This window comes from Anolis carolinensis, chromosome 5 (assembly GCF_035594765.1).
Source record: "Anolis carolinensis isolate JA03-04 chromosome 5, rAnoCar3.1.pri, whole genome shotgun sequence".
Lineage (NCBI taxonomy): Eukaryota > Metazoa > Chordata > Lepidosauria > Squamata > Dactyloidae > Anolis > Anolis carolinensis.
The window spans coordinates 33,884,668-33,899,061 of NC_085845.1; the positions used below are offsets into that span (position 1 = coordinate 33,884,668).

General features: G+C 38.3%; 1 protein-coding gene across 6 annotated transcripts in view; it reads right to left on the reverse strand.

The window, feature by feature from the left end:
* Positions 1–14,394, reverse strand: part of pde5a (phosphodiesterase 5A) — an 89,693-nt gene that overhangs the window by 44,135 nt on the left and 31,164 nt on the right. For all 6 annotated transcript variants that reach the window (XM_062983574.1, XM_062983573.1, XM_062983571.1 and 3 more), the window contains exon 4: positions 1,264–1,335. In XM_062983574.1, the coding sequence (XP_062839644.1) occupies positions 1,264–1,335 (72 nt within the window). The remainder of the gene's footprint in view (positions 1–1,263; positions 1,336–14,394) is intronic.

The window sequence follows — 14,394 nt, forward strand, 5'->3', positions numbered from 1 at the left end:
TTTAACTAGCTTTCTGTGACTAAAATAAAATCATCATTGTAATGTGACAAAATGATGGGTTTAATGGAAGACCCATAGTTCAGTGGTTACAGTACATCTGCCAGGGGTTCTTTGATTGTGTTTTTCCTGCATGGCAGGGGGTTGGACTATATGGCCCATGCGGTCTCTTCCAACTCTATGATTCTACATGCTTACTGTGCATAAAATCACAGGTCCAAACCAATCATATTCAATGCTAGTAGCACGCTTAATCACTGACTGGAGAAGACTTCCACACAAAATCTTATAGGGATTCTCTCAATCAGGACTCCATTATAACATGCAAAGAGAGACAAAGCTATGTCAACTTTAAAAGGCCCTATAGTATTGCCAACATGTGTTTTATGTCAATGTTGTATGGTAGAATAACAATAACAACAGCAACAATAATAACAGTGATATAGAAGACCTCTGTAATGTAACAAGCATACTTACTATAATTTACGTAACTTGTGCATAAATCTGGCACTGCCCCAGCAGAGTAGAATATAACAGGCTAAATATGGCAATAGTTTACATCAGAATAAATCCACTTTATCTGGCCTGAATCTGTCATCCACACACACAAAAAAGACATTTCTGTAGCTGCAAAGTGATTTAACTATGACACAGATGTAAGGAAAATGATACAACTTCTGAAGATGGGTTAAATCAAAGAACTCTGCCAAGGAGCAAGAAAATGAAACCAACAGACTGTCATGATGAGATCATAAATGATGCTGTATATTCTAGTGCTTCCTGTTTACAGGATGTTCCCCGTAAAAGTCTTTGGGCTAATCGAGCAGAGCTCTTATGTGGTTACAGAGAGCCTGCTGGATCCAACCAAAGACCTATGAAAGGGTTTACTGTTCTTTACAGTGGTGAAACAAATGGCACAGGAAAACCTACAAGTGGACATGGAAAACAGCAGCTAATCCAGATCATAAGGGCTCATATAGGAATTCTTCAAGGAACAGCAACTCTGATGCCATCCAGTTCACAGCAGAGGGTCTGAGAAGAGCTGTCCCTTGGTGTCTATAATCTCAGTACAAAAATATAGTATAAAAGAAGTCCACTGAACTAAAAGCAAAAACCAAATGATAAAATGGGCAACATACAAATGATTAAGCCTTCCTAGGGAGAGCGGTCCAGAACCAGGTACGAATGTTAAATTGGACTTTTCTGCTACATCTCAGATTGATTGGCAGCTGTTAGTAAAAATGAAGTCAATTTAATAATGTCTACCTTCTCATCTTGTTCAGTGAATGTTCCTCCTCCACCAGACTTCTTATTGATTGCTTGTGCCACACCAACTACCTAAATCAAAGAAATATAGAAACATTAGTGAAATTTGCATGGCTTTGGATATTCACCTTAGATGTCAAAGTGCTGTTACAAAGGTTTTACAAGAGCTTTTGAGTGGAAGTCTAAAGTACATTACAGATGCAGGACCCTGTCTTTTGAGGTGTGTATATATTCTTTGATAGCAAATCCCATTTACTTAGTTGTTTCTGCTTCCATGTAAAACAGAATTGGATGTCTGGAATGAGCTACATATAGATGGGCACAATACCATTGATTTGCAAGATGCAAGTCACAAATACCACCCCAATTGAAGTCTTAACACAATTTCTCTTTTACTGAATTTCATAAATGAGTTCATGAGAAATCTACTACTTCCATGCTTGATGGTTCTAGATGCCACTGAAATTTGGGCTTACTATATGGCTTATCCTACTGTCTCTTAAATTCAGCATTCCCTTATGTAAATCTCAGTGTGTATACATCTTTATGAAAGAGACGAACTGGTAGGCTACAGACAGAGCATCCAAATTTATCCAAATGGGTAATTATTTGCAGCTTTTAACCAGGTCAGATATGGCTAGCACCATATACAGTACATTAAGTTGACAATTTGAGATCTTCCTGATTTTGTTGTACTAAAACTCTCATTAGTCTCTGCAAGAAAGGTAGCCTTTGATGGATAGTGCAGCAGTTCCAATGGCTTCCAGTCCATTCCAGAGACCATTCAAAGAGCTGGTAATGACATATAAAGACTCTTTGAAGGATTATCTTTTGATCATGCCATAATGAGCCCATTAGGGCTCTACACCTTTAGGAGAACCTCATGGTAATGCAGGGAAAAATATGAACAGCTCCTACTTCTATGTAATTCAGTAGTTATCACAGCAATGAGCACTCTTTGCATTTAGAAAATGGAAAGTTAAATGCAAAGATGTCACATATACTTTCACCCTATACTTGCCTAGAGGTATTGACAAAATTTTTGTTTATGTTTCACGGTTCCCCCAAAATACCTTTGGTTCAACAATTCCAAGCCATCACTCAACTGTTGGGCCACAAAGTAGCTTTCAATGTTACAACATCCATTTGTTTGAATAAATAATAAATATTTTCTAAACATTATCATTGTGCCACAAGGGATTATATGGCTTGTGCCAAATAACACTATCAAGTATCTTATTTAAACAAAGATGAAACTTGTGGAGAATTGGGAATGACTTTTTGGAATCTAGACCAAGTTGACAAAGTTACCCAAACATTGCAAATAAGCAACATAATACTCTGTTCTTGGTTCTATAACCCTCTGTTATTTTCAGCAGCATGTTCCACTCCCCAATCTGATTAGCATCCAGCAGTGTCATTCATTGGAAGCTGTACATAAATTGTGAAATGTTGTTGCTGTTTTTTTCAATGTTCATAAAAAAAGAAAAAGCCAAAATCGTTTAAGGTTGTTTAGCCCATACAAAATCATGCTGGCTTGGCTTTACCTCCTTCTTTCTCCTGGTCATTCTGTTACATTTCAAGTTATTTGAAATTCCTAGTTAATTTCTTTGTACATATAACAGCTCTGTTGGATTTTAAGTGTCCTGGCATAATGGTCTCTACTTTGCCAGCATTAATGGAAGGTTTCAAAAGGAGCACTCAATTTATACATGCATATCTGATCTTGCAAGGACCTACTGCAGAGAAATAATTGAGCCAGATGAGTGACTTTTTTGATGTACCACTTATAGTTCAGAGGAAATGAAAATAGCACTGTGACTATTCCAAAGGGTTATCTCCATGAAAGATCTGAAGTGCATTCCACTTTCCTTCTTCAAATGGATGTAGCCTTGTGATCAGTTGGCCTTCCTGAACCCTGTGTCATCCAGATTACTGGATACCTTCTGATGCCTTTGCCTTGCCCCAGGCTTATACATATTGATCAGCGACAAAAAGAACTGATTTTGATTAACTCACTATTTGTCACTAGTTATTTCTACAGTTTGGTGAGGGGCCACCTCAAGCCACCCAGCACCCAATTCTTCCAACTACCACCTGGTATGGTTTGTTGGTTTAGTATTCCTCATGATCTCTGCAACCCCAAGAAACCTAGAAGATATATGGCATTTTAAAAGGCTGCAATTCAGCTGTTACTTTAGCACATTAGCAGCAGTGCTGTTGCCCAGAATTCACCAGAAATAGAATTACTTGTGACCACTGAAGTTTGGAAGGGATATGAAACAGGAAATGATGACTTCTGGTATTAATGTAGAGCTCAATAGAAGATCTTTTTCAAGGCGTACATATGGAAAAGTGTGCTCATCCATTAAGCACCAAACTTCCAATAGCCAAATAGGGTGGAAAAGAACTGGGTAAAAAATTCTTTCAGTATCTCAGTGGGTTGGATAGTGATTTATAGTCTCTGCTTTCACACCAGCCTCTACAAAATACTGGCTGCACAAATAAGATCATTGTTCTGCGAGGTTAGCCATTTGCAAAACGTCCACTTTCAATAAAGGTTTTATTGTGAGGTTCTTTGCATTAAGTCCAACTTTGCTCTTTTAAAGTTAATAGCAAACTCCTCTTGGCTGTAAATAAACCGCACTGTTACGAGGGAAGGGGGAAGAAGATTTTAAAAACATAAAACATCTGCTAACGTAACACATATGCAAACTGCTCTCATCATTTTACTCATCCTACCCATCATATAGCTGTTCCTAAATTTCGAAGATAGTTTAAGAAGAAATTTCTTTATTTCAGATCATACGTCAATGAATAGACAATTCAGATCGCCATGCGTCATGTCCTTTCTATCTTTATGCAACAGGCACCACAAAGAACAGATAACATGCCAGTTTCACAGAACACAGTACCCTACAGCTACCCACAAAACAATTATTATGGATTTCCTACTACAGGCCACAAAGCTGTCATATAATTGCAGTTTCAAATATTTTCAACATTTCAGCTACACACCACAAGCAAAATCCCCAGCTCTTAATTAACATGTGTTGCAATCATAGTTTTTACAAATAGGGAGGCTTTTAGAAGACCCAAAATCAGGAGTAGAACCAAGTCATATACTGACTTTCCTCACAATCTGAGATGATTGTTAGGTAGCTTCTTGGAAATGAAAACTGAAGCTTGAAAAATGTACTTTTTTGGATGACTGCTTTTCCTTCAACTAGTGGTCAGACTGGTTGAAGGACTCTAGGTGGTAAAGTCCAAAAAAGTAGCTTTCCCGTGTTATTAGGGGAAATCTACTCTATGATGGAAGCAATTTTTGTTAACAAGTTTAACATGCAAGCAGTAGCTCCAACCGTTCACAAATGCAGTTACTACTTTTTTCTTGACAGTTGTTCTATGCCTTTAACAGCTTCACAAGAGGTAGAAACCCAGGCAAGTATAGTCCAAGATATTTTGTGACTGAGGCCCTTCCACACAGACATGTCCAATTTTGGGCACCACAGTTGAAGGGAGATGTTGACAAGCTGGAAAGCGTCCAGAGGAGGGCGACTAAAATAATTAAGGGTCTGGAGAACAAGCCCTATGAGGAGCGGCTTAAAGAGCTGGGCATGTTTAGCCTGCAGAAGAGAAGGCTGAGAGGAGACATGATAGCCATGTACAAATATGTGAAGGGAAGTCATAGGGAAGAGGGAGCAAGCTTGTTTTCTGCTGCCCTGCAGACTAGGACGCGGAACAATGGCTTCAAACTACAGGAAAGGAGATTCCACCTGAACATCAGGAAGAACTTCCTCACTGTGAGAGCTGTTCGACAGTGGAACTCTCTCCCCGGGGCCGTGGTGGAGGCTCCTTCCTTGGAGGCTTTTAAGCAGAGGCTGGATGGCCATCTGTCGGGGGTGCTTTGAATGCGATTTCCTGCTTCTTAGCAGGGGGTTGGACTAGATGGCCCATGTGGTCTCTTCCAACTCTACTATTCTATGATTCTATGACATATAACACAGAATATCAAGACAGAAAATCCCACAATATTCGCTTTGAACTTGGTAATTTGAGTCCACACTGCAATATATTCCAGTTCAAAGCAGATAATGCGGGATTTTATTCAGATGTGTGGAAGGGGCCTGAGGCTGAATCTACACTGCCCTTATCTTAGGATCTGATCCCAGATAATCTGCTTTGAACTGGAATATATGAATCTACACTGCCGCATAATTGGGATAATCAGATAATCTGGGTTCAGATCCTGGGATATAGGGCAGTGTGGAAGGGGCCTGAGGCAAAGAAAAAGATTCCTTATCCCAAAACCAACTAAGATAGTAAGGGAATCTTTCCTCAACACTGGTGATGCTAGCTACTAACCAGTTGTGCCACAGCCCGGCCCTTTTGGTACGAAATGAATAAACAGGACAGGACCCTCTCTTAAAGCCACCATAGGCATAAAGAACTAGCCTAAATCCAGCTGTTGGTCATTATTAAAGTAGATCCACTAATGTGAGCTTTTGTAAGTTTGATTGCTTCATTTGATTATTCTAATGTAAACTAGTGATTCAGCCTACAATATGAAACTTGTATCCAGTGATTCAATATTCATAGTTTCACTACCAACTCTCCACACTCTTTCTGTCCCTGGCACGTCATCCCACCAAGGCAAACAAGGGTGTTTCCATAGCATTGTGCCTTATGGGGGTGTGAAACTGGTCCCTTGTTTTAGAATTCCAAAACTGAGTCAGACCTTAAGATGCAATGTAAACCTCTGCAGCTAATTTGAGAAAATAAGTAAACTTCCAAACTTTCCACTGCATTCTCTCACTAGTTTGCAGGTGCACAGCTGACATGCAAGTGCTGGCTCACAACACTGCACTTTTTATTTTTATTAGCCCAGAACCACAAAAGACTGAACCTATTTCAATGGTCTCACAGCCTCTCTGAAGGAGAACACTTTTACCCTATGTAAACAGTTTCCTGCCATGAAAGGGAAGCTTGTGGTTTTTAAAGACCTATGAAGAAACAGTGAAAAAAGAAAGGAAAAAGAGCTATGCTAATATAGCCTTAAAAGACCATTCAACTGTTCCTTATTAGCCCTGCAGGTTTTTGTTTTACTCTGAAATCATGCAAACCATATGCAGGCTAATATATTCTTCAGATCCATGTGTAGACTTTCAGCCTTATAAAGAATGGGAGGGGGGTCTCTTGTGTGATATATTTCAGAATTATGTTAGCTTGAAGAAATGTTAACATCATGAATGGACTGAACAATGAAAGGAAATTGTTTTCAATAAGCTGGGCACCCAGGCTCTTGAACTCATTTAAGTTGGTGAAACTCCAAATAACTCTATTTGCCTTGTGGCAAATGTAAGCCACATTAGCGGCAAGTCTCTCAAAACCAGGTAATTAGGAAATGACACACACAACTCTGAAGGATGTTTCTTCAAGCCTAACAGAGATGGAGGTGGGAAAGGGTGTATTTGGATTATATAATGTGAAGCGCAGATGACTCCATCTATGTCAATAAAATCTTGGCATCTGTATATTAAAGCAAGCATCTGAGGGATAATATGAGTATTTTTACTTTTCACTCCAAACGTCCAAGGTTGTCTGCAACAAAAAAATTAATAAGATGGAGATCCCAGTCCACAGCCAGTCCACATTTCCTCACCATCATATACAAGTCCAGTATAGGCAGTCCCCAAGTTACAAAATCCAAGTTACAAATGACTCATAGTTAAGAATCAGAGTAAGATAACAGAAGTGAGAGAAATCTACCCCTCGGAAGGGAAATTCACTCCTGAAAGAGTTATCATGGCAAAAATATGTCTCCAATGAAGCTTTATCATCAATTCTTGTTTCCACAACCACTCCATCTGACCAACTGGATTCTGTGCTGCCCAAATGTCTAATTGTTGATCAGAAATAAAGATAGCTGTAGTGAGGTTTCTGATAGAGGTTTTAAAAGGCTAACTGTGGTTTGGGGAGTGCATTTCAATGATGGGTGGATTGCTACTGGAGATTTTAGTCAATGCTGCAAATCCCTCACCCCTTTCCCATCACAAAACGGATTTAAGAAAGGTTCTACCAATACCAACTGTCAGGTATTTTTGGTACTGTTCCATTATCCAGGTAGACTCTGAAAGGGAGCCTAGACAAAGAAGGCTAGTCCATTTTATGGGGGGGGGGGGTTGAAAGAGGAAAACCATGTTCTCCCTTTTTGCTGATTATTCCTCCACCCCCTCATTTCCACGACAGTGACATGGGTGATGAAATAACAGGAAAACAGAAGGAAATAGTTTAACTCCTTCAAACCCCCCCCCCTTTAAAATGGACTATCCTTCTCTCTCTACCCCCCCCCCTTTGTGGCCTCCACCCGGATAATGGAACAATACCATATTCTCTTTTTAACTCTAACAATACAAATTGAAAAATGTTCTACAATTTTTGTACAAAAGAGGCATATATACAGGACAGATGCAACATGAGGCCCAACAACTGAACTGAACCTTATGTATGGGGAGAGACCAAGTAAGAATTTTACCCCTGATGTCTTGCATGATATAGAGTGAGGTGTTGAAAATCATTCACACCGAGGGCTTCTCTACACTAATATTGACCAGTCCACTATCCACACTGCCAAGCACTACCATCTCCTTTTCTCTGTGCTCTGCAAAATAATGGATGGATTGGAGTTGCATCATCCCTGCTGCCATGGCAGTCAACCATAGGGCCCCAGAGAGCTTCTTGCCTTCACCGAGTGCTTTCTTCTTCACCTTTTGCTTTTGAACCTCAATTTCTTTAAACTTGTGTCATTAAATAAGTTTTCCTTTGAAGAATGAAAAGGCTCGTTCCTTCCTGCAGAATAAACCCTTTTCTGGAGATGTTCACAATGTACAAATGACACCACAGGGTGGGGCTAATTATGGAGTACTATGATGAGCATCTGTTAGTTGGTTCAGCCCTACACTGCATTCTTCCATTGGGAAAAAAACATCATCCGTTCAGCTTGAAAGGCCTTTAGGTCAATCATGAAGTGGCACTGGACTTGTTGCAAAGTCAGAGAACTGTTGTTAGAATGAGACATGGAAGTTATTTTCTAGCTTCCTAGAAAGGTGCATTCTCTAAACCTTTCCAAAACAACCCATGGTTGTTTTTATATCCACTGAAAATCCACTGAAAGCAAATCCTAATAAAAGATTCATTTGCTTAAAAACAAAGGAATCCTTTTTGTTCTCGTAGTATCCGACACAGTTCTATGCTTGCTAATTAATTTTTTGCTTAAAATAGACAAGTTGACATTTGGCCTTAAAAAATGACATTGCACTTCCTCATTCTTTGCAGGCTTTTCTTCACAGGCAAAAGGCATTTCTTTAGTATTGCTAACTTCATTCAAAACTTGATTTTATATGAATGCTTCTTTCTGCATTCCTGTACATTCAGATCTCACATCTTGGCTCCATGAAAGCTACTTCAAACCCCAAAGGGATGCCTGTTTTTCATAGTTATCCTGAGCTTGGAAATGTCTTTTTCTCTTTCTTATCACACACACACACACAATCTCTCTGAGATGATTCTAAGACACAATAAATATGGACAAAACGGACCTGTTACATTGAACAATGGTTACAGGAGACAGAAATGCATCTTATTATTAAAAACTAGCTACCATAACTGACATTCAGCTGTAGATTGTATTACTTGTTAGATATGTTAGCGGCCTCATTGAACGGGGTGAATTTAGCGTCCTAGGACACTTTCACCCCATCTAAGGGATGGAGCCGGACGCCGGACATCACACGACGTTGTGTGACATCTAGCAGAGGCCTTGTCCATACCTGGAGTGCCAGATACTTTTTTCCCAACACGGAAGGCTTCCCATGTTGTGCTAGCTTCAATTGTCCTTTTAACATTTTTGGTCACCCTCCTCTGTATAGCTTCTAGCTTGTCACTATTCTTCTTGTATCACGGTGTCCAGAAATTGATGCAGTATTCCTTGAAAGGTTAAACCAAAGCAAAACAGAATAGTACTACAGATAGTTCCCAAGTTATCAACAAGATAGGTTAAGTAGGTTTGTTCTTAAGTTGAATTTGGTAAGTCGAAACAGGCATATTTTTAAGTGTAACTCCAGCCATATATATATAGGGGGGGTGGGGCGTGCTTTGGACAGCATAGGGAAGGAATAACAACCCTGTGGTGTTTGTTTTGCTGTCTGTGCCCATGTTCAGAAGATTTTATCTCATTTTCTGTCCCTGAGATAATTGGATTTTGAAAAAAAATGGCAGGATTGGTGATAAAGTTTCTGTGGAGACACATTTTCCGCACGATAACTTTCAGGAGTGAATTTCCCTACTGAGGGGTAGATTTCTCCCACTGCCTGTTGTAACTATGAGTCATTTGTAAGTTGGATGTTTGTAAGTCAGGGACTGCTGTGTTACTGTGAGAAATATATGAAATTTCTTTTTCGAGGATTATACTATAACTAACAGCAAAGCTTCAAAAAGTAACTTTTTAAGATCACAACTATCATTTGCACACATCTTGGATCATTTACCCAACTTCCAATTTGTTTCCATGCAAAGACAAAGGTCTTCTTTGATCTACAAAACTCTAAATGGTTTGATGGCAAAATCATGGAAGGATTATCTTCCTCTTGCTCTCAGGGCCTTTTTGCTCTTCGGATGTTTTAGAGTACAATTACCATAATCTATTACTCCTTAATGCTATATATTTGGGTAGTAAATTGTGATTTTGCCATTTTATATAAGGGACACCATTTTACCATTTTACTTTGCACTCTATACAATAGGACTTGAGAATCCATGGATTTTTATATCCACAGAAGGTTCTGGAACCAAACCCTAGCAGATACCAAGGACCCACTTTACTTATTTTCCTAAAATTCACTTACAACGAGGAAGGTTCTTTAAGTCTTGGGTACACAACTTGGAATGGATCTGCCAATATCGCATTATGGATTTATTAAGGGATCCCTGTACTAGTGTTTGGTGTGCAATTGATACTAGTACATTCCATTGAGGCAGGGAGAGTAAAGTGTTCCTTGCAAGGAGTGAGATCCTTTTCTCCCAGTCTTTCTCACTTAATGAAAACTACTTGGCTATGTTTGAACAGCAATTCTATCTTAATTGCTTCCTGAGCAACTTTAATACTCACTCTACTTTCCCCTTTTTATGGTTTAAAATAAACTCAAAACACTTCCTTGGTTAGAGTCATGTTTCAAGCTCTCCATTCCCAGAAGATACTTGTTCCATTTCAAGTCTAGAAGATATACTTCCCAAAACATGTGTTTAGCTTAAAAGTCACATTTTCGATCTCACAAGGTCAGATATTTAATGGACCTCTGTTGAGTTTTCTGAAGCTCTTTTCCTGTGACTTTCAATAACAAACATATTATCTTTTTTTTTTTTAAGGTAGTATGTGCCTTCCCCTTTCGGTGCAGAATAGATGCAATTCGAATTTGGAGTAAGTTTCTGCTATTTCTCAAACAAACAAGCAAAAATTACACAGACAACCCTTTCACAAACTCACATTTTTTTCATAATACAGTATTGTTGTATATAGATTGCTTCTTTCCTTCAAAACAATGTTTAATTTTTAACATTGAAAATATTAATTAAAGGGAAGCTCAAAACTCCAATTAGCTGCTGACATTTGGATAAATCCAGCATTAATTTCTGCTAAAGTATACCTATTGAAATCAAAGGAGCATACATACTAACAAGTCTAATTCATTTCAATGTAGCTACCCTAATTGGGACTAGCATTGAATTTAGCCCCAGAGAGTGGGTTGAAACCACACCTTTCTGAAACATCTTCACTGCACTGTATAGTTTAAAATTGTTGGTGTTCGCTTTTTAAAAATCTACTACACTTAGAAATCAGATAACTGTGGGAGCATCCTATTAACCTATACCTGTCCTTCTGTGTACATTCTGTGGTGATCCTTGGCATATTCCCCAATTTTGACCATTAATACTACTACATATCTTCTAACAAAATGCAGCCTTTCATTGCTATTGTGAATACATCAAAAATGTGCTTTCATGATTGTAACCTCTCATATTACTGCAACATAATATTTTGGAAGAAATACAAGAAAACCACAATGTTATTTCTTTCACAGTCAGCTTTTGGGTAGGGATGTAATTCTTCATTAAGCGTTTTTCTTGAAGTTAGTGGCAAATAATTATAAATATATATATAAATACTGTATATAAATAAATAAATAAATAATTTCAGCGATTTTCTTCCAACTCTGAGAAATTCTTCAAGAGCAAGAAGTTTTCAAATGCAATTTACAACTCATGATGTATTATCTTTTAAGAGAGAATAATAATAATAATCATCATCATCATCATCTCTGCAAAATTCATAAGTGGTTATTTTGATTTCCAAAATTCCTGCAAAAAATACTGTTTTTTTTGTTTTTTTTTGTTTTTTGCACAAACAATGCTGTTTTCTATGCAAATTGACTGTGTGGAAATTTTACGCAGAATATATCCCCAAATACAGCATTTTTTTACACTGTGCAGAAAATCATATTGTTTATATTAAAATATTATTTACCATGTGCAAAAATGCTGTTTTCTGTGCAAAAGAACAATGTGTGAATTTTGTGCAGAATAATTCCCAAATTAAAAAAAAAATCTCATTTGTGCAGGATTTTTCTGGCAAGGATTTTTCAATACTCACAAAATACTTTTTTCAACATTTTCTGAATATTTTCTAATATTCCTTCCATTGGTATATTATGGACACAATCCACTCCATGATCCCTCATGACAATATGCTTGCACCATGCTCTGCAAATGGAAGGAGCAAGCAGGTTTTTGGGTATGAAAATCAGGCATGTGGATAATCTTTAGGATTGGAAGGGAAGGGTACCATAAGAATTGGAATATTTCTCCTTTTTTCCAGCATTTTCTTTTTAAATGCCACAGTTGTGTTCTGTTCCTGTCATTGTGACTGAAAGGCAATATAAGCAGATTATTCCAGAAAGGAACAAAGAGCAGCAGAGTTCCCTTCACATAACAAGGTTATGGCTTTCACCACTCACACTGTCAAATTGTTCAAAGATGTCCACACAAGGGCATGGAGTGCATCCTGCCCAAAACGTTCACAGATGGCTCAGCAACTGAAGAATTACTTGTAGGAGTAATGAATGACAGCTAAAATGTGTTTGCAACATGATTTCAGCAGTCATGAACAAAGCCTTTCAATTTCTGGATTGCTATTGGTGTCATTCAGAAATTTATCATGATTTCCTCGTTATACTACATAGATCTTCAGGATCATGCACATGTCTGTTTCCTAAGCATTGTTCATTTTCAGACCAGAGTGTTTTTAATATGTTGGTAATGGCTTTAAAAATAAATAGGAAAAACAGCTAAAAACAGATGGTGATTTAAAGGCTGATTCAGTGAATCTAGACTTCTTCCAGAAATGTGTCAGTAAGACATTATGGTGAGAGTGAAGAAAAACTTCTGGTAAGAGAGTCAAAGAGGGAAAAAAAATACCCAGCTTTCCCTTAGACACATTCCAAACCTCAATTCTTCCCATTTAAAATGCAGAGAAATGACTATAACACACTACTCCCTTTCCTCCCTATTTTTCCTAACATTTGACAGTTTATTCATCTATCAGTTTATTTTACATTTTCAGACAGAAAAAGAACACCATTTGCTTCAGCCAAGGCCGTGTTTGTGATTACAAAGTAAAGCTATCTAGCTCATCATATTTTGTTTCAGAAATTGCAAATAATTATCCAAGAAATATGAATTGTTTTGGGATATTTTAATCTGAGAACTGTGACGTTTTAGTTCTAATTTCATCAAAGATGGCTGACTAGTTGAAAGTTAACAGCCAAGTCCCTCTAATCTTTATGGCAAATGTAGATTTGTAAGTCAAAGGCCTGACACATTCTTGTTTCCATTCAGCCTGCTTGTCTAAAGAAAGCATGTCCCGAGTAAAACATGGGCCTCATAAACCAGACTTCCGACGCCAGGCATCGCCACTCGCAATGGTCTGCTCCACTGACAAGGGGCCAGGTTTAGCGCTTGCCAAGCACAGGCAAAGGTGGGAGGAGGGCACTTATGAGGGCAATGAAAAGCACATATTTGGAGGAAAACTAAGAAGGAATGGTAGCTTCTGTATTTCAAGATACAGTGTAATATATAGACATTTCAGAACTAGGAAAAAAGAAGGAGAAAGAGAGGAGAAATAATAATAATAATAATAATAATAATAATAATAATAATAATAATAATAATAATTTTATTGTATGACACAGCAAACAAGATAGATATGCTGGATTTCGTTTCACAAAATCACAAGTCGAACACTTCCCAAGTGTCTAGGACTGTGTGATGTATTTTCGGATGATGCGTGCAGATCCCAGTAGGGTGGCCTTTTGCAGTTGACAGATCGTAATTTTGTCAATGTCTATTGTTTCCAAATGCCGGCTGAGATCTTTTGGTACAGCACCCAGTATGCCCATCACCACCGGGACCACCTGCATTGGTTTCTGCCAGAGTCTTTGAAGTTCAATCTTGAGGTCCTGATAGCGGCTGAGTTTTTCCTGTTGTTTTTCGTCAATGTGACTGTCACCTGGGATGGCAACATCAATGATCCAAACCTTTTTCTTTTCCACAACTGTGATGTCTGGTGTGTTGTGTTCCAGAACTTTGTCAGTCTGGATTCGGAAGTCCCACAGTATCTTTGCGTGCTCATTTTCCAATACTTTTGCAGGTTTGTGATCCCACCAGTTCTTTGCTGCTGGGAGGTGGTACTTGAGGCATAAGTTCCAATGAATCATTTGGGCCATATAGTTGTGCCTCTGTTTGTAGTCTGTCTGTGCAATTTTCTTACTGCAGCTGAGGATATGATCAATGGTTTCATCAGTTTCCTTGCAGAGTCTGCATTTTGGGTCATCAGCTGATTTTTCGATCTTGGCCTTAATTGCCGTTGTTCTGATGGCTTGCTCCTGGGCTGCAAGGATCAGGCCTTCTGTCTCCTTCTTCAGGGTCCCATTCATGAGCCTTATTATTATTATTATTATTATTATTATTATTATTATTATTATTATTTATCCACCTCTTCTTATAAGAAGCACTGCTTAA